Source organism: Arachis hypogaea, chromosome 1 (assembly GCF_003086295.3).
Source record: "Arachis hypogaea cultivar Tifrunner chromosome 1, arahy.Tifrunner.gnm2.J5K5, whole genome shotgun sequence".
Lineage (NCBI taxonomy): Eukaryota > Viridiplantae > Streptophyta > Magnoliopsida > Fabales > Fabaceae > Arachis > Arachis hypogaea.
Window position 1 is genome coordinate 101690942 of NC_092036.1, and position 20518 is coordinate 101711459.

General features: G+C 36.7%; 3 protein-coding genes and 1 pseudogene across 6 annotated transcripts; 2 read left to right on the forward strand and 2 right to left on the reverse strand.

Annotated features, from left to right (window-relative positions):
- Positions 1-386: 386 nt before the first annotated feature.
- LOC112703943 (pentatricopeptide repeat-containing protein At2g13600-like) lies at positions 387-6851 on the forward strand (annotated as a pseudogene).
- Positions 6852-7326: 475 nt separating this feature from the next.
- On the reverse strand, positions 7327-10477 carry LOC112703913 (uncharacterized). Of its 2 annotated transcripts, none has more exons than XM_025755534.3 (4): positions 8655-10477; positions 8187-8407; positions 7795-8001; positions 7327-7715 (listed from the first exon to the last, which is right to left on the reverse strand). In XM_025755534.3, exons 1-4 carry the CDS (start codon positions 9898-9900, stop codon positions 7563-7565), a joined length of 1827 nt encoding a protein of 608 aa, XP_025611319.1. In that variant the 5' UTR covers positions 9901-10477; the 3' UTR covers positions 7327-7562. The 2 variants fall into 2 exon arrangements, with proteins under 2 accessions (XP_025611319.1, XP_025611324.1); XM_025755539.3 differs by having other exon boundaries at positions 7327-7731.
- A 759-nt stretch (positions 10478-11236) lies between these two features.
- LOC112703950 (translocase of chloroplast 126, chloroplastic) lies at positions 11237-14568 on the forward strand. 3 transcript variants are annotated; one of them, XM_025755562.3, is made up of 2 exons: positions 11237-12448; positions 12551-14568. In XM_025755562.3, exons 1-2 carry the CDS (start codon positions 11500-11502, stop codon positions 14089-14091), a joined length of 2490 nt encoding a protein of 829 aa, XP_025611347.1. In that variant the 5' UTR covers positions 11237-11499; the 3' UTR covers positions 14092-14568. The 3 variants fall into 3 exon arrangements, with proteins under 3 accessions (XP_025611347.1, XP_072064038.1, XP_072064014.1); XM_072207937.1 differs by having other exon boundaries at positions 11402-11862; positions 11963-14568; XM_072207913.1 differs by having other exon boundaries at positions 11407-11862; positions 11952-14568.
- A 1339-nt stretch (positions 14569-15907) lies between these two features.
- Positions 15908-17384, reverse strand: LOC112703972 (xyloglucan 6-xylosyltransferase 2). The gene has a single exon (XM_025755582.3). The coding sequence runs from the start codon at positions 16961-16963 to the stop codon at positions 16160-16162; it is 804 nt and encodes a 267-aa protein (XP_025611367.1). The 5' UTR covers positions 16964-17384; the 3' UTR covers positions 15908-16159.
- Between the last annotated feature and the right edge of the window lie 3134 nt (positions 17385-20518).

Here is a 20518-nt window from a genome sequence, read left to right on the forward strand (position 1 = left end):
TTCTAACAGGTTAAGAATTAATTTATTGTAGATTAAACTTTAAACTGCTAATATTTGTTTTTTTTTTTTATAGAAACCACAGATACTTGATATTAGTGAACTAATGAGTTAACCAAGATTCTAAAAATTGGTTTAAATTGGTCGGTCGAATCAGTCGAACCATGAATCGTTGCAAAAAATGAAACAGTTAAATGTCAAAACCGCCAATTTTAAAAATTGCTATTAAACCGTCGAACCGGTCAGAAACCGTTCGATCGAATCGAACCGTGATTTGGCTGGTTTTGTGAATTGGGAAGCAAACGACGCCGTTTCATTGATTCTGAGTCAATGAACCCTAACTCCTCCACTATTCGGCTACTTCAATCTCCACTCTCGAGTCCAGCCCTAGCCTCCAGAACCAGAACGCTCTAGCCTCTCTCTGTCTCTCACACTCAGTCCAGAGCTCCTGGTCCTCCCTTACTTCCGTCCAGCCACCGCCTGCTACCGCCGCCGTCGGAACTTCCAGCTTCGAAGAGCCACCACCTGCTCCCTCACTTCCCCTCCATCGCGCTGCAGCCGTCGCAACCTTCCTTCCCCTCCATCGCGCAGCCACCGTGCGAACGTGGAAGCCTCCGTCGCGCAGTCACTGTGCCGTCAGTGCCAGCTCTGTTCCACTGCAGCCACTGCCCGTTCGAAGGCTGTTCGAAGCCCATTCAAAGGTGAACCTTGTCGTGGGGTCTCCCTCTTGCGTGCTCTGTTCAAGGCTTCTAGCTTCTAGGTAATTTCTTTTAACTATAATTGAATAATTTGTTGTTAATGTGAAGTTCTGTGAATTGTGAACCGTGAACTGTGAGCTATGTCTATGATTTAGATTTTTGATTTTTCTGTGAACTGTGAACTTTGTTGAATTGTTGAATAATAATGAATAATTATTGTTAGTTAAGTTGGGAATTTTGTTGTTGTAACTTGTTACTAGGTTGAATTATTTTCGAATAATTTTGACTTATGAATCATGGAAGGCAAAGTGAATACTTTCTCCAAGTTCAACAATTTCTTGGAGGGTAGTCTTTTATCTAATGCTTTTACTTCGAGTGCTGGGCCATTCCTTTAATCAATCCCATCCCTTTAAGCTGGCTGACTACGAACAGCCTTCTTCCTGACCGACCCTTGCATGCGTGGAAGTGAAAGGAAAGTGATGGAAGAGTGGGAGTTCCTGCTTTCAGTTCAAGGAAAGTTCTTTTCTAATCGGTTGACTCGTGGATCTTTCTGACTTCAAGTACCGATCTTCTATCAAAGGAACCATTCCAGAAGTGCCCTTGGTTCGGTGTAGTCTACATTCTTCGCTTAGTGTCAATTTTTTTGATGATAGAGTTAGGCTCGGGATTATTGGGTTGGAGTGATTTGCTGTGGGTTCTTGTAAACCTGTGATTTTGTACTTGTTAATTCGTCAAATAGTTGTTGTGATTCTTGCAATTGAGATTATTGGGTATCTTTGCTCTTCTCAAATTGTTAATTTGCTAAATTGTTGCTGTTATTGTGATTCTTGAGATTGAAATTGTCTTTATTTTTTGTTAGTGGGCTGCTGGATTTTCTATTTGGAATTTGTACTTGTTAGTTCATTAAATTGTTGTGATTCTTGAAAGTTGAAATTGAGATTATTGGGTTGCTTTGTTCTTATCAAATTGTTAATTTGTTAATTTGCTAAATTATTGGTGTTATTGTGATTCTTGAAATTAAGATTGTCTTTATTTTTTGTTATTGGGTTGTTGGATTTTCTATTCGAATTTTATACTTTGATTCTTTAACCCTAGGTATAAATTTTGTTGATTGATTAATTGATTAGGGTAGGGTTGTGTTGTGTCATTCCAAGATGAATATGATTGTTTTGCTTTGCGATGCTTGCTGGTTGTTATTTGATCTCACCGCATTTCAGCATTTGATCAATGAAATGTTTTGCAAACATCCAGTTTTTGGTTTGCATTTCCATATATTGACTTGGATTTATACCTTACTAAGTTATCCAACGGAATAAGTCAAGCTGATCTCATGAAAATCCCAAATGACTAATAAGATTGAATGACAAACTTGATCAGTTGGATGTAGGAATTTTATGTTTGGTTGGTTGTTTTTGTTATTTGACTTTTAAGTTTGTATTTGAATGAGATCATAATATTCTGGCTTATGTAGTATTTTTAATTTGGATGATATTTTAAAGTTTATGTTAGAATATAATTATGTTTTAATGTGTTTATCTATATTTTATTTATTATTTTATTATAAAACGGTTTTTTCGTTTCAATCACGGTCGAACCGGTTGAACCTATGAACCAGTGAACCAGTAGCTAGAGCGGCTTGATGACCGGTTCGGTTTTCAGAACCTTGGAGTTAACCACTAAATGAATACAAGTAAGAATGACAATAAAGCATGCTCATCAAGGGAAAAAAACAAAGAAGAAGATGATTACAGTTTTTTTCAAATATTAAACCTCTCTTCCTTTCTTCTTCGCCATGCCCTTTCCTAAGCCCATGCCCTATTCTTACCTATCTTACCAGAACCTCTACGAAACACTCAAGCATTGCTCCTCCCTCAAATCCCCACGCAGCGCCCGCGTGCTCCACGGCCACCTCATCTTCTCCGGCTGGTACGCCTCCGTCTTCTTGCGCAATAGCCTCCTCCACGTCTATTCCAACTGCCACCTCACCGACGATGCCTTCCGCCTCTTCCACGAGTCCACCACTCACCGCAATGTCTTCACTTGGAATGCCATCATCCATGCGCTACTCTCTTCTGGTCAGGTCTCCCATGCACAACACCTGTTCGACGAAATGCCCCAACGAGACTCCGTCTCTTGGACAACCCTCATATCTGGCTACTCTCACAATGGCCTCCCAGCTCATAGCATCCAGATCTTCGCTTCCATGCTCCGGGAATTCGAATTTCATAATGGTCAAACTCAGGACAAATTTGATCCTTTTTCGTTTACTTGTGTAATGAAGGCTTGTGGCTGCCTCAGATGCACTCCTTTCGCTCTTCAGTTGCATTCCCTTGTGGTCAAATTACGTTTAGGAGCCCATATCAGCATCCAAAACGCCCTTGTTGATATGTACATTAAATGCGGAGCGATTGGGTTCGCTGAGAGTGTCTTCTTTGGCATTGAGGAGCCCAGTTTGTTCTGTTGGAACAGCATGATTTACGGTTATTCAAGGTTGTATGGAGCTTATAAGGCTCTTGATTTGTTTGCTCGGATGCCGGAACATGATTCTGTTTCATGGAACACTTTGATCTCAGTTTTATCTCAGCATGGCCTTGGGGTCAAATGCCTTTTCTTGTTTTTAGAGATGTGTGATAGGGGGTTTAACCCGATTTTCATGACCTATGGTAGTGTACTCAGCGCGTGTGCCAGCATTGGTGATCTTGAATGGGGTGCACACTTGCATGCTCGGATTCTTCGCGTGGAGCATGGCTTAGATGCCTATTTGGGAAGTGGTTTGATAGATATGTATGCTAAGTGTGGATGCTTAGAATTGGCGAGGCGCGTGTTTGACTGCTTAGAGGAACGCAATGAAGTTTCTTGGACTTGCTTGATCACTGGTGTGGCTCAGTTTGGACTTGAAGAAGACGCTCTGGCATTGTTTAACCAAATGAGACAGGCTTCTGTTGTGTTGGATGATGTTACCCTTGCAACTGTTCTTGGGGTTTGTTCAGAACAAAATCATGCTGCTATTGGGGAGCTGCTTCATGGATATACAATCAAAAGTGGTATGGATTCTTATGTTCCTGTAGGGAATGCAATTATTACAATGTATTCAAAGTTTGGCGATTTTGAGAAAGCTTATCTTGCATTTAGATTGATGCCGCTTAGAGATACTATATCATGGACAGCCATGATCACTGCCTTCTCTCAGAATGGAGACATTTCCAGAGCTCGTGAATGTTTTGATTTAATGCCTGAGCGCAATGTCATCACTTGGAACTCAATGCTAAGCACATATGTTCAACATGGGTTATCGGAAGAAGGACTGAAGTTGTATGTTCTGATGAGAAGAAGAGGAGTAGAACCAGACTGGATCTCTTTAGCTACTTCAATTAGGGCATGCGCTGACTTAGCTGTTGTAAAACTTGGGATGCAAATTGTATCGCATGCCATTAAGTTCGCCCTTATATCGGATGTTTCAGTTGCAAATAGTATTGTTACCATGTATTCAAGATGTGGGCAAATCAAAGAAGCACAGAAAGTTTTTGACTCAATATATGTGAAAAACCTTATTTCCTGGAATGCTATGATGGCAGCATATGCTCAAAATGGTTTAGGCAAGAAAGTAATTGAGACATTTGAGGATATGTTGAAGACCGAGTGCAAACCTGATCACATTAGTTATATTTCTGTTCTATCTGGCTGCAGCCACATGGGGCTTGTAGTAGAGGGTAAACATTACTTCAAATCCATGACTAAAGTTTTTGGTATTTCTCCTACAAGTGAGCACTTTGTTTGTATAGTAGATATGCTTGGACGAGCAGGGATGCTAGACGAGGCAAAGGAAGTGATAGATGAAATGCCTTTTAAGCCGAATGCTACTGTTTGGGGGCTCTACTTGGAGCCTGCCGAATCCATCATGAATCACATCTAGCAGAAACTGCCTTGAAGAACTTGGTGGAATTAAATCCTGAAGATTCTGGTAATTATGTCCTTCTAGCAAATATATATGCTGAATCTGGAGAGTTAGAAGGTGTTGCTAATATGAGAAAGCTAATGAAAGTGAAGGGAATTCGAAAGAGTCCAGGCTGTAGCTGGATAGAGGTTGATAACACGGTACATGTATTCACCGTAGATGACACCAATCATCCACAGATAAAGGAAATTTATATAAAACTGGAGGAGATGATGAAGAAGATAGAACATACAGGAAGATATATTAGTCCAGTTTCTTCTCCCCATAGGAGTCAGAAATACCATAGTGAAAAGCTTGCCTTCGCTTTTGGGTTACTGAGTTTGCCATCTTGGATGCCTTTATATGTGATGAAAAATCTCCGTGTCTGCCATGATTGTCACTCGGTAATAAAGCTATTGTCTTTTGTCACCTCAAGGGAACTTATCATGAGAGATGGATTTCGATTTCATCATTTTAAGGATGGGGTTTGCTCGTGTAAAGATTATTGGTAACATGTGGTACATATTCTATATTTGCTCCCTCCCACATTTCTCTTGTTAATTTCTTCTTTCCTTCTCAACATTTATTATTATTGAAAAATCTTGCGATATATCGCATTTATGGAAATAATTTTCGCTTGTTCTACAGCACCACTGCATGTCTACATTGGTTTTGCATTTTGGTTTAATATTGAATTTAATTGGCCAGCAATAGCACCAAGCAATTATCATTAGTCAACTCCTTACTGATAATCATCTAGTGCACAGTAGTTGCAGGAGAGAAAGTGGACAAATCCTGACTCCTGTCCACTGCACCAGAGGACCCTCCAGCACATTGGGAGCAGGTGCGGTGTATGTATATATAACTATGTCCAATACTTGGTTATTGTTTTCATCTTTCCATGATGTGATACATTCAAGTCCATAAGTCCATTACTTATTAGCATGTGTGTAACTACTAAGTAGTGTATGGCACACATCTTCAACCTGGTTTATTTTTTTAAAACAATCATTACAGTTCTACAGTTGAAATGTTGAATGTCAGCTATAAGGTACTCAACTGATTTTTGCAAGATCAAAATATCCTAAACAAAAAAGTTGTTTTCTAATGGAATCAAGTTAATGTCATTTGGTGAGCAAAATTAATAATGTATGGACAATTTTTTACTGTGCAGTCTATGGACCAGATTGATGTCGCTAATCTAGTAATCTTTCAAAAACTAAAGTTATATTCTGAAAATTGTGGGAACTAAAATGCGGATTTTCTTCATTACAGTAATAGGCGTCATTTTTTCAGTTTCATAATTTTGAGTAATGAGTGTCCTGAAGACGGGAACTAGATTCAATCACTGTTTGGAATAATTTTACCAAAGAAACTGTGAAGCTAAGTCAGGCAGGGAACCTGACTGTTTATTGCCATTTATTTCCTTTTTCTATTTAACCTAGTTTTATATTATTTGTGGTTATTTTGATGCTGGAATGTAATGCACAAAGTTGCTTTTTAAGTTCCGGTACTACTTTGATGTCACTATGTTATTAATCTCTTTTGCAGGCATTCATATACTATTATGATCCCCATAGAGCTGGAACAAGATCCAGTAATTGAAGGTTCAGTGTCATTGACACAAAGCAAAGAAGGTGCTCGGTTCATTCATGGATATTCAATTCACGTTGAGTTTATGTGAGGTGAGACATTTATCTAATCTATGAAAGATTCTCCTTCTTTGACAATTCATCAAGGTATAAGTTGCTGCTTCCTTGTGCTGCTTATTTTCAGTGGTGTTTGTGTTGTTTCTAAGGTGAGTTTGATTTGATGCAGGAGGGGCTTGGAGAAATGGATGAATCTTGGTTGGCAGAACTGATTAAAGTGGCAGCTGATTTACTGAACGATAGATTGCCTGAGGCGAGAGATGGCTCGGAGTATCGCAACTTCAATGTATGAGGCACTCACAAAGGACAAGGAACAGAAGCTGGAGATGTGGCAGTGCTTCTGCCAATCCAAGTTGACACCAATTCACGCTATTTCATTGTTTAAGATAGTTGGTACTTGAAGCAATATTGGGTATTGGGTGTATTACTCCGTAGTTTTATAGTCATATAGCAGATATCCAAAATTTAGTTCTGTATGTGAAGTTCCTAAGGCTCATGATGCTGCATGAGTAGGAGTTGTCTTGTTGAATGATGAAATAAAAGAGTTAATATTCAATTTGGTCCTTAAATTTACACGTGAGTCTCAATTTAGTCCTTGAAGTTTCAATTACTTCTATTTAGTAACGATCTTTATGTAAAATGATGCAGTTTTGATTTTGACATTCAAATAGCTCATAAACAGTTTTGCATTACTTATTTTGTTAGGTAAAATTTTAATAAACACTACTTATGATGTTTTTGGATTATTTGAGTGTCAATTAAAACGATATCATTTTACAAATTTTAGTGTAATGTCCGGCTGTCCACAACAGTGTTTCGTTAACGTTTGTATGTTGAAAATTGATTCAAGGACTAACATGAGTTATGTTCGCAAAGTTTGGGGATTAAATACAGGAAATTAAAACTTTAGGGACTAAATTGAGGCTTGGATGTAAATTCAAGGACTAAATTGAGTATTATTTCGAAATAAAAGCTTGTTTCTTTTTTTTTTTACAGTTGGTCTCTCGTAATGAAAAAAGCCATGTTAAAGAAACTAGCAGATTGATCATTAAAGAATAACAAAGATTTCCAATTTGATTTCTACTCCAGAAATTTCGACTACTTCCATTGAGTTCATTCCATTTATACAATTGGAACAAAAACTGAGCTGATGTTCCATATAACATTGTGATTTTTCCTACCTAACATTTTGCCTATTCCCATGATCAAAGAATTCTACCAAGATCAGAATAACAAGCACTCTCTTGACGCTGTACAAAACAGCAATTGCTGTTTCTATAATGGTCATCTGGATGTGATCACATTTTGATCATGTTCAATTAAAGAGCACAAGGCCTTCTCAGCATCACCAAGTGGTTGCCCAGCAAAGAGTTGAAGCTGCCTCTTCTTCACAACTACTACTTGCTTGCCACGTGACAATATTTCTTTTTTGAGTTCCTGCCGAACATCAAAACTAAAAAATGATTGGGCAGTGCACTCACCATATAGGGTATCTTTCACAAGTCGAGGTTCTTACTTGTATTGTCATCGGAACAGCATCTGCACTGAAATCACCCAACTCCTTGAAAGCGGACTCCAGTAGAAAACAAAAGTTGTTGGCATCAGCATGATCCTCAAAAGCAACAATATAGGAATCTTCACTTTGGTCCTGCCCCTTAGAACCGATCTTTACACTATAGATCCCTTTTGTTCCCCCGTTGACGCCTCCTTGCATGAGAATTACCTTCAAAAGTAAAGCAACTTGTGTCAAGATGGTTTATAAACTTGATAATAGTTGATGATAGAACAGAAGAAATTGCAAAGGTTTCCATAACTATACAAGAAAGTGGTGTGTATCACTATCAATGGGTAGGTATGCTAGGTCATTTCCATGCTTAAGCTACTGAAAAAGAGTTTTTCTGCACATACTAGAACATAACGGAGGTTGAGCCACCACGTATCAGTCTCGGTCTTTTTCCTAGCTAATCCATTTCTTGAACTGCCATTTATGTTCTGCAGCACATCCTTTTCAAAACTAGGGTCAGTGTCCTGCTTTTCTTCCACAAAACTCTCAGAATTTTGTTTCCTCGGTTCTCTCGATTGTTTTAATTCAACTCCAGACAACCCAAAGCTAGTCTTCCAGACACCACCTAAACATATTAACAAAATACACAAAATCATGCTAAGTTTATTATAAGCCAACCTATTTGTCACTGACTCACTGGTTGCTTCTCATAACTCGGGAGAAGACCCCAGCGAAATATATTCAAGAAGGATAATAATATGTTATATATTCATTGTTGTAATTGTATTCATTCAAATTCAAATTCAAACTCATGGAAAATGAAAGATGTATGAATAAACAAACTCATGGATAACAAGTTCATAACACATTACTGTTGTTTGCATTTGTTGTTTTAACTCCAGGTTTTGGCGTCTCCAGATTTCTTTCCAAATTCTTCCCATTATTTAGAATTGCCTCGGACTCTTGAGCAACAGACTCTCCTCTTTCTTTCAGTGGAACACTCGGTGTACTTTCCCGTATCTCGTCATCTTGTTCAATCACTGGCTTATCTTCATGTGATATTTGTGCATGATGAATATCATCACTCACAGAACTAACAACCTCCCTTCTAACTTCTGAATTTCTATCTTTGGCATCAGGTGCTTTATGATCTCGAGTCCCGGGAAATCCCTTGGGAGTTTTTGTTGCCTTAATCGAAGGGTACTTATATTTAAGCTTTTTCTTGAACATTAATTGCTCATTTCCTTCATGAGCATTCTTATGAGCATCCTTATTACCATTGATTCTATTCTGCAGCTTCATTAAGCGTGCACCAATCTCTCTCTCAATACCAGGTTTAGGACTAGAAGCATAACTTAAATCGTCATCACTTTCATAATCCACATCTTCATCATCACCATCTTCTTCTTCTTCTTCATTCTTCTTCTTCTTCTTCTCCATTCTCTCAATTCTCCGAGCTTTCCTTGCCATTAACTTAATCTCCTCAATTTTCTTTTGCCTCACAGCTTGACCCATCACACGAAGCACATTGCTACCGGTAACTGGCTCACTATTCCCATTTCCATTGAGCAAAAGATCTCTCTTTTCGCTTCCATTTACCTCAAAGTTCCCATCTTTAGTTCTCGAATCGTAATTCATAATAAACAAAACCGACAAAATCGCCTGATACACAATAGCCCCAAGAAAACACACACCGCCAAATTTGAAGATATCCGAAGCAGAAACTTTACCAGAAACATCCTTGGGTTCAATGGTGGCCTCGGAGACTTGCAAGTCTTCCAAATCTTCAGCTTCTTCGGTGGCGTCAGCGGCATCAACTTCGCCATGAGTCTCCTCGGATGGAGCCTCAACGGAGAGGAGCTCGTTTTCTTCAGTGGACTGAGGGCAGGGAATAGGAGCAGCGGGTTCTAGTGGTGGTGAAGGTTCTTGGGGAGGAAGGGGAACGACGGGTTTAGGGTTTAGGATTTTCAGAATTTTGGGTCGCAAATGATTTTTCCTGCGAGTGATTTTTGAAGGGCGTGAAGATACAATTGACAAAGCTAGAATAACGGGCTGGGTTCGTGTGGGGCAGGTGGAAGGTGCAACGAGGGAGAAGAAAGTGGAATGGGCACGCGCCATGGGAGAGAGTGTCAGTGGTTTGGTTGCTTCAAGATTTCGGCTTTGAATCGTTTCCTTCCATGGCTGCAGAAGGAGAAAGAGTAGCAGCTGAAGCTTGCTTGCATTCTCTGCTATGGTGGTCTTGTCTTTTTCGTTGGTGTTATTTCTATGGGGCCTACAGTTATTTGGGCCCTATCATTAGGCCCATTAGGTCCAATTTAATCATGCTATGATTGGGCACTCATACTTCTACAAAAACCATATCAACTACTTATATTAATTTAGTAGTTAACCCAAAAAAAACATCAAGTATCCGTGGTTTAAATTCTTCTGCCTTGGCCAATGAGCCTGGGCTCTAGTGGCATTTCTCCCCCCTCTCCACTTCAAGGTCTAGGGTTCAAACTTTAGAGGATGTAATTGAAAAAAAAATGTGATAAATATGTGAGGAGTGTGTGGGTGTGTTGTGTACCTAAGATTGGGGGTTGTCCAATCCATTGGGGTACTTAGGATTGGGGTTGTCCAATCCACCGACCAAAAAAAAAAAAAAATTCTTCTGCCTTGTGCATATAGTAAAAAATATTTGAGGTTTGAATTAGTATAACAATTTATAGATTAACAACAAATTTTTAAATAAAACTAAATTTACAGAAATTTGTTTTTCACATGCGAAGGTGAGAGATGGTATAAAAAAATTATACAAATTTAATTTGAAAAATATGTCTTAGAACTTTAAGTTATGAATTGCTTTGAGTTTTTTTTTTTTTTTTGGGACGAATTGCTTTGAGTTTAAAATAGGAAGAGTATGGTCAAATAAAAAAGCACAAAAGTGAAAGCTTTTTTTTCTTTTTTATAAAGGAATAGTGGTGTTTTTTTATTTTTTTTAAGACTTTCTTTTTCAGATTCTTTCTACTAGTTACAAATCAGTAAATTATTATTAGGGTTAGTTTGAGTGAACTTTTAAAAAAAATATATTTTTTGAATTATTTTTAAAAAATTATAAAAATAAAAATAATTTTATATTTAAATATTTTATATAATATTTTTATTTATTAATTATATTTAAATATAATAATATAAAAATATTTATTTATTTATTATATAAAAATATTTTTAAAAAATATAAATCATAATTTTTTTAAAAAAATATTTTTTAACTTTTTAAATATTTTTATTTTTATTATTAAAAATTTATCAAGCATGTTAAAAAATAAAAACAAAATCTTTTCTCATTGAAAATTTCTATCAACTTAATCGTATCTAAACAAACACTTAACCCATTTAACCGAAGATATATACCATATTAGCAAAAGAAGATACAATTCTAACAAAAATAAATAATTAAAGCAAAGAAGATACAAATTACTTCAATTTAGTTAAAAAAAAAAAAAAAAAAAAACTAAAAAAGTATCCGGTTTTGGTTAATACTAAAATAAAAAACAATAGTGATGCAGGCACATAAGACAAAGATTATATGTGATATTTTGAAATCCATATATAAATAGGTAGGTAGGTTGTTGTCGCCAACCTCAAAATCCTAATCTTGAAACTTTGAACTTTGAAGTTTCGCCTTCCCCCTTCTGTGGCTGCCACAGTGAGTGCCACCGCAACAACCACCACAAAATGCCCTTTCATTCCAAGTCTTTCGTCTCTTACAACCCTCAAATGCGGTCTCTTTCAGCTTCCCTTCCTATCCGAGCTCCTCTTACCAACCATGATTCCGAAGAAGATGAAGAAGATGAAGAGGGAAGTTACGCCTCTGAAAACGGAATATCTCCTCCTATCCATGGGGCTACTTTACCTGTTAGGCCCTTTGCCAATTTGTCTACCTATGTTGATGGAGATGATGAAGACACTGAAGGTGAAGAACAAACCGATGATGAGATTTTAGGTGTTGTGAGGGTGCCTCCTCCCCCCAGAATTAGGGTGTTTGATGATGTTGAAGTTGAAGAACAAAATGATGATACTTCTGCGAATTCATTACCGGTTAGTCATTCATTGCTTTCAGATGAGTTTTCTTTCAACGATTTCTCTTCGAATAATTCTGTTGCTGAAGCTCAAGATGACATTGATAGTGTTGGGATAGGTCTTGATGAAGAAGAGCTTGATCTTGATGGTAGAATAGATTATGATGATGATGATGATGATGATGATGATGATGATTTCTCTGATGTTATGTCTCGGTATTCACAAGATAATTTGAGCAATAGACAAGTTGGGAAGGTTAGAATAGTGTTAGATGAGTTTGAGAAGGGAGAATTTTATGACATAAACAGAAATGAGGGAAGCCCCTTAGAGATGATTGAGAATAATTCCACAATGCTAGCGAAGTTGGAAGTTGACACCAGAGAGGCTATTAACATGGTCAATAGCATCAACATTGAGGATTATGGCAATAGCAGACTGCCAAAACAGAATAGTAGTAGCATTCATGATCCGCAAGAACAGTATTCCCAGCCTGAAACTGATTTTATAATGTCGGTTGAACAAGTCTTTGCTGACACCATTGATGATAGTGCAACTCAAAGAAGTGTAGCTAATGGAAGTCAAGGTCTTGCAACCAACCAGGAAGGTGAGTGCAAGAAGCTGGTAAGCATACCTAAATCCTTGGTAAACTCAAACGCCAATTTACATGATTCGTCATCCGGTTTTGAATGTAGTGATGATTGTGAAGGTAAACAAACTCACTGTGTTGAGTCTTCTCGATGGTTGGACCCAACACTGCTTCAGGGGAACGGATATTTGGAAAATGATCTGTCTGAGGCCAATTTAGATGGTAATCAAGACAACCTATTTTGCAACCACGTGGAAACAGATCTTAAATTTGGAGTCACAGTTAAAGAAGAAGCCAGTGTTGCATTAAATACGATAGCTGAAGAATCAAAGAGACATGGTTCTGCTTCAGATGGAGATACGGAAAGCTTGATCACAGTAAGCCTAGAAGGCCTTGAACAGTTCAAGGAACAAATTTCCGCCCTCTCTTATCTTTTGGGGTCAAAAGGTTCTTTAAAGAACTGTCAACAAGAGGAACTTGTCAGGAGTTCACATGAAAATATAATGTTATCAAGGGATGACGCACAAGGGCAATTTGTTAATGTTACTTGTGGTGGTGAATGGAATGGCAAGACCAATGCTGATGAATCCAGTGCTATCTTACTCAAAGATCCAGGTAGTCTCGATTTCTTACTTGAATTTGAACACAACTTAAGCAACAAAGATAAGGAAAAAATACGGAGGGTACAGAACAAATGCGTGAAATTCTTGAGGATTGTCCGGCGATTATATTTACCTATGGAAGATTGCTTTGTCTCAAAGGTGCTATGCAGGTTAGTTGCAGATATTGGAAGGCGCTCAAATCAAGAATTTGTCATTGAGTCAGCAAAATTATCAGCAAAGAAGCTTGAAGAAGATTGTAGAGATGATTTAGACTTCTGTTTAAACATTCTAGTTCTTGGGAAAAGTGGGGTGGGAAAAAGTGCAACCATAAATTCTATTTTTGATGATGTGAAGGTTGTGACAAATGCATTTCAACCTGCTACGACCTCTGTAGAAGAGGTTTCTGGAACCATAGATGGAATCAAGATCAGAATGCTTGACACACCTGGTCTGAGGTCCTCTATGAAGGAGCAAGCTTTCAACAGAAAAATATTGTCATCTATCAAGAAGCATATGAAAAAGTTTCCTCCAGATGCCATTCTCTATATTGATCGGGTAGATGCTCAGTCCCGAGATCTGAACGACTTACCAATGTTAAAGTCAATCACAAGTTCTCTTGGTCCGTCAATATGGCAACATACTATTCTTACCCTGACTCATGCTGCTGCTTCTCCGCTTGATGGACCATCAGGATCCCCTTTGCGCTATGAGTTATCTGTGGTGCAAAAATCCTATCTTGTTCAGCAATCAATTGCACAGTCAGTAGGTGATCTGTGTCAACTGAGTCCAGGTTTCATTTGTCCGGTGTCTCTTGTTGAGAACCATCCATTAGGTGGAGAATATGTTCTTCCGAATGGACTAAGATGGAGAAGCCAATTATTAACTTTGTGTGCCTCTCTAAAAATTCTATCTCAAGTGTGTCCTGTGACACTGCCTCCAACTCCTTTTGATCGTTGGAAGCAATTTTTCTTCCAGGATGACACCCCGCAGCTCAGCCATGTCTTTTCTTCTCTATTGCAGTCTCATGCTCACCTAAAATTCAAATCCAGTTGGAATTGAGTAGCTTCTGCTTTTCAAGCGGTTTAGAATGCGAGCTAGTCTCAGCAGGTTCATTAAAAAGCAATGTTTTGCAATATCATGAACATTTGTTGAACTCCTTAGTAGAAGTAGTGTTGAAAGTGAAAGCATTCAGATACATCCAGAAGAAAAGCAATTGTAGTGGCAGGTGTTGTTGAACACGGGCGAAGATTATATGATTGGCATCTTAGTTTGGGAGAGATGATAATATATCAATCCTTGTCTAAGCTGTTTATAATGCCAATGTTTCGATGTAGTCATGGCTGGAACCATGATCTTAAGTGTATTCTTTGCATGAATAGTTATGGTAGCTTTGTAGCTTTTGGAAGCATAGATAATGAAGGTTAAATTTCCACTTAGATTGCATGATACCATAGCAGTGATATCCTCTGCATCGTATTTAATACAGTTATGGTAAATTTGAGATCAATTAGCTAAGTTAAGTTTTGCAAGGTAGCATTTCTGTCTCACTACAGATTCATTAAATTTGTGCAATGAGTACAGGATTTGTAGCATAAGCAGCCAAGATAGAGAACAATTTGTAGCATAATCATACTTAACTTTCCTGTGTCTGCTGCAACGCTGACAAAAGGAGTTCAGCTGTTAGTAATAATATATTATGTCATAAGATAACATCATTTTTATAATCTGAAAGAGTATAAAATTGGATTACTCACGAGAACAAACTTTAGTATATAATTTTTCCATCAGAAGCTTTATTGTCACTCCACTTTCACCCACCATTAGGCTGCGTTTGCTTCCGACAATAGGACAAGAACAAGACACAAAAAATAGAGACACAAAAATTAGTGTTATTGTATTTTGTTTGATGATAAACTAAAACAAATTATGAAAATTTAATTTATTCTTATTTTTTTTCATTCAAAAAATTGGAGAAAAAAAATATAATAATAAAAAAATATAATTATAAAAAATTAACAAAAATAATGAAAGAAAAAAAAAAGTAAGTTGTGTCTCTTATTAATGTCTCTGTATCCAGTGTCCTGCGTGCCTTTAAACAATCGCAACTATGTCGGGTGGAACACAGTGAACAAAAAGGCATACTATCAAGAGGCCCTTTTCTTGGTTAGCACTCTATCCAATAATCAAAATAGTTCCTCCCATTACATCCCTTTTTTGCAGATTTCAATTGTTTTGCCAGTTGCCACGGTGATGAATAGGAGACAAAAAGAGAAAAAGAAGTGACTCTTTTCATTTGGCTACCAAGTAAACCAAAAGAGAGTAAAAACAGTTTCTGATACAATCCCTCCCTCCCAAGCTTTTCTCTGAACCCATATCAATCTATGTACAATTATATTTATCTGTCTGTAAATATCAGTACCAGTAGAGAACTATCTACGACAAAAAGTATCAGCCATCACTGCACATACAATTCCACCAGAATCCCTACAAATCATTGCCTAATTCATCCATACTTTCCATAACATGAAATGCTGTATCTATCTAAAGAACCATATTTATATTGAAATCTGACTGACAAATAGACTGGACAATGCAGAATTGCAGATTCCTCCTATCATAATATGCAAATCATGAAGCACTTGGCGTCCTCATAAAGCAAACAAATTTTCTTCAGACCCGCTTCTGTTGAAGTGGTAAGAGATAACCAAAAGCAAACGGGTGATTACAGCATTAATCTGAATTGTGTGAATCAAGACACAAGCACAAATGAGACAAGGGTGCTTTGTTATTCTCCAAACTCAGTATAACTCAACAAGTACCATGACAATATTGTTAAACTAAACTGAATCAAATGAAGGAATGGGCACAACTAAGATGAAGGAATTTTGTTCTTCTCAAAATTCAATATAACTCAAGATACTAAAGCAATGATATCTGTAAAAGCAAAAAGAAAGATTACAACTTTTGTTGCTAAATAAAGAGATGATGAATGATAACAATTACAGGATCCACACATATTCTAAATAAATAGATAACTGCAGAAGTGAGCAGAGACTATGGAGGCCCAAATGAGTGGCAAGTTGTGGGGATACAAGATGAAATTTTGTTAAAGGTGGTATATATATAATCAAGATGAAGTTGGCAACTTGATAGCCTTGAAAGCTGGATGAAGCAATCCAAGCTCATCTTTGACATCAAGAGGGTTGCTGGTCTCATTCCTGACCCTCTTGACCCTGCGGCTAGCTAGTGACTTGTGTGTGAAGCCATACATCTGCAAGATCTGGTTGTCACCGAAATTGTAAGCACGGTCCATTTGCTTCAAGCACCTTTCAACAGGGTAGTCACCAAACTTGCCACAAGGCTTGCACCCCACAAAGTGAGTCACTAGTGGCCACCTATGGTCACCAAGTCCAGGGTGATAGTTCTCAATCATCTCCTCATACCTATCAACCAAAATCCCCCAATATCCATGGAGATAATAATGATTCTCAAGGTACACCTTATCACCCCATTGCTCCTTCCCAGTGGCCAACAAGTACACCATTGCAGATTGATCATCCGCTTCGAAAACCGGCCTGTTCTTCAGCTCCCTGGTGAGGATCTTGCCAGCTTCGTCCCTGATTTTCCCCTTAGGCCCCATTGGAGCCCAAGCATCAAGAATATCAAGAGACCACTGACAATTCCTGAGAAGGAAGCTACCAGTGTTCAAACCAATCCAGTTCTTCTCATCATACACCATCTCGTTCCAACCGTGCATCACAAAGTTGGAATCTTTGTACCTCTCCCAAGGCACCTCAAAGGCCATATCAGTGAACATGGCATCACTGTCCATCCACCATAGAAACTCAACTTCAGGGTGTGACAACAGAAGCTTCCGAATCAAAGGCAACTTAGCCCAAAACCCAGCCATTTCGGCATCAAGAAGAGCCATGTTATAGAAAATCTCGATCCCATGGAGCCTGCAATAATCGATCTTGTTCTTAATGGACTTCAAAAGGTAATGGTCCCCAACCGGGTTTTCACACGGTTTGGGGGAAGACCCGGTTACCAGAAGAACCCGGGGCTTATTGGGACCAATGAAGTTCGGGTAATCGGGGTTGTTTTTGAGCCACTGGCCACGTTGCTCGTCCCAATCGGAGATCTTGGGACCGAGAGTGTAAGGGGCGTTTGGATCGCGCTTATTAATAAAAGAGTAAGCCAGATGTTAAATGATTGAAATGGATCATAATTGTAGATATTTATAAAGAAATTAGTAAACACTATATTATTTTGATGTTAAATTAAGCATTATTAATAAATATGATCAGATCGATTATGGATAGGTCATATCTGAGAAGGGGTTGTCTTTGTGTTGGTCCAAAGTTAAATTTTTATGATTTAGGCTCTTTATTAAGCTAGATACTAGTTGAATAATTTCACAATAAATTTAATCACGTTATAGTGATAAAAAATGCTATTTATACATAATATTAGACACTAAAATTAATCATTAATATATTTATATATAAATATATATGATTTAATTTATTTTTAATATATATTTATATTTTAATATATATTTTATATTAATAACTTATTTTAATAACTTACTTTAGTATAAACATATCGGTATATTGATTTGGTGTTGTAAAGAAATAAAAATAAAACAATTGAGGTAGTGTGTATACTGTCAAGAAATATCGTTTAAGAAAGGTGGCAAAGTAGTCCAAACTCAAAATTGTATATCCCAATGAAGAGACAATCACCAAAAGGGTGGACCAATATTATTATATGAAGCCACATGCTATTGCTTAGAGGCCGTTTATCTATGACGGATAGGGATGGTCATGTGATTTGTTGCTATATTTATAAGAAGCTTATTATGCTCAAGATTAAACTTGTCAATTCCAAGACTCTCAAAAAAATGCATAACCTGAAAAATGTCTCTATCATGATAATGGAAGACACAAGGCATGATCCTACAACTTGTGACAGAGCTGATCAAATGGATCCTATAATCATTCATTAGTGTAACATCTAAAATTTGATCCAATTTAAGCCCAAAATCATATCAGAGTAGCAAAGTAACGAAGCAGGCCAACCTGACCATGTGAGGAGCACGTGGCCTACAATCTTTTCAGAAAAATATGAAATGCATGCTATATGATTAAAGATTAAAAATAGAATAAAATTTCTTTCCGTCTTTATAATTATTTATCCGATGGATATTTTGTCTTCTAACAATTATAAAAATATAAATCGATCTCTATCTATTTTTGTATTTATTCAATTCAGTTCTTGTAATCGATTAACAGCATATTACAGAATGATGTATTAAGTAATGTGTCTAAGTGGTTTTATCTCTTTTATAATAGGGACAAATCACCTCCTAAATTTTTTAATCGCCCAGTGTGATTTCTCTTCTGCTTCTCCCGCTCCTTCTCCGTCGCTACCTCTTCCCTCTTCCTCCAAAAATGATTTTGATGATGATTTTGGAGAGGAGGTGAGGTGGGTTGGGGGCCAGGATTTTGGAGCTGAGGGAGTCAGTGGCAAGGAGGGAAGGAGAGAGAATTTCGGAGAGAGAGGGAGAGAGAAGAGACGGTGATGGAGAGAGAGCGGAAAAAGCGGAGGAAGGATCACACTGACAGTTGAGAGGTTCAGGGGATGATTTGCCCCTATTATGAAGGAGACAAAGCTACGTAGATATGTTACCACCTGCTAACAATCGATTACAGAGATTGAATTGAATAAATATAAAAGTAAATAGGACCGATTTGTAATTTTATAATTATTAAGGAGCACAATATCCATCGAATAAATGGTTAGGGATTGAAAATAACTTTTACTCTTAAAACTATTATCATATTAAGTTGGCCACATGAAATCACTAAATTTACCCCTTCATGTTTATTTATACATCAAATTAATTTTTTTGTTTGACTCAAGTTAGGGATACACTTAAAATAATATTTTGTCAGAGACATCTATTTTGTTTTATTTCTTCAAATGGAATTATTTATTTATATTTTTGCATTTATACTAAAAAATTAAATAAAATGTGTGTTCATTAAAAAAAGTGAAAAAGAAAATTTCCTCCTACCAATTTTGGGTATATATTTATATGAAAAATGTTTGATAATAAAAAAATTAATCAAAAACAACTAGAATTTATTTTATTTAACATTCATTAATTATTATTATTTAGTTATTAATTATTATTATTTAGTTATTGTAATAATTAATAAATACTAAATATAATAAATTTTGACTTTTTTTTTAGCTCTCAAGCATTACCAATTTAACATTAACCCGGAAAATTTTGTGTACTATCTTCGATAATCAATACTGGTACCATCATTAAATTATAGTTAATATAGTTAGTTGATATTAATTTGGAGTAGTTAATAATCATTACTAACATATATACCTTAACTAGCAGTAGAAAACATACATTTTACCCTATCTTATAGTGAGATAATAGTACTGTAATAATAAGTTGACTTTCGTAATCATTAATTACTATTTAAAAGCTCTTCCTTTATTCGAGTAATATATCAATAAATTGCTGAATACTAGTCTAACCTCTAAAGTAAAATTTAATCTTCAATGACTCTTTGTCTTCTTTTTAACGCACTGGTTCAATTCATTGACAAGAGTGTCTTTGTGTTGCATTAAAATGGACGACGAATTACACATAGTAAAAATGAAATATCATTCTATTTCTAATAAATTAATATGCTTAACATACACGTCATAAAAAAAAGGCTAGGTTTTTAAGCTCTAATTTAATAAATTAGGAGATTAAAGAGTTCAACTTTTCTTATAAAAGTGTTAGGTATATTGTTAAAAATTTTTGTTAACATTGCTCTAGAACTAGCTAGAGTCTAGAATGCTAGATCTCTCATGAGATGTAATCACTTAAATTGTGGGTGCATCAAGTGTGATGTGTGGCATCTGAATATATCATATATATGTAGAAATAGATCCTTTCAATTATTAAAAAACAATTGAAAAGGTAAAGTGTGATCTATAATCTTTTAATGTGCTCTTTTTTATGTTTTCTTTTAATTCCACTTATAAAAATGAATAGTAGAAAATCACACTTTACTCTCTCAATTGTTAAAAAAAATTGAGAAGATCTATTTCCTATATATGTACTATTTAACAGCTTGGCAGGGTGTTGAGTATAATATTTGGTGTAAATGAATGTGAGCAAAATCAAATTCAGATGTGCACAGATAAATTCCTCTAGGGAGATAGTGTATTTATATGAATGTGTAGAAATTAGAGTAGAAGAGGTTAAGCTAGGTAGCTACTCTATTCAAGTTTGTGGTCCGGGACAAAATTATAGTTGGACAGAAGATAATGGGACAAAGGGTTTGTGAGGTGTATTTAGTTGTCACACACGAAAGTAAAGATGCTAGATGGCATCATATTAATCATAGTAGCGCGTTCGTTGATTTTGATTGATGCGGATAATAATGCATGTGAGGCTGGCTTTAATCTA

Bases quoted from the DNA above. Each gene is read 5' to 3' on its own strand.
- LOC112703972 (XM_025755582.3), bottom strand. From the start codon at position 16,963: ATGGCTCTTCTTGATGCCGAAATGGCTGGGTTTTGGGCTAAGTTGCCT.
- LOC112703950 (XM_025755562.3), top strand. From the start codon at position 11,500: ATGCCCTTTCATTCCAAGTCTTTCGTCTCTTACAACCCTCAAATGCGG. The intron at 12,449-12,550 runs GTGAGTGCAAGA...ATGATTGTGAAG, and splicing joins TCTTGCAACCAACCAGGAAG to GTAAACAAACTCACTGTGTT.
- LOC112703913 (XM_025755534.3), bottom strand. From the start codon at position 9,900: ATGGCGCGTGCCCATTCCACTTTCTTCTCCCTCGTTGCACCTTCCACC. The intron at 8,408-8,654 runs GTAATGTGTTAT...TAATATGTTTAG, and splicing joins AACAACAAATGCAAACAACA to GTGGTGTCTGGAAGACTAGC. The intron at 7,716-7,794 runs GTAAGAACCTCG...GATGTTCGGCAG, and splicing joins CTGTTCCGATGACAATACAA to GAACTCAAAAAAGAAATATT.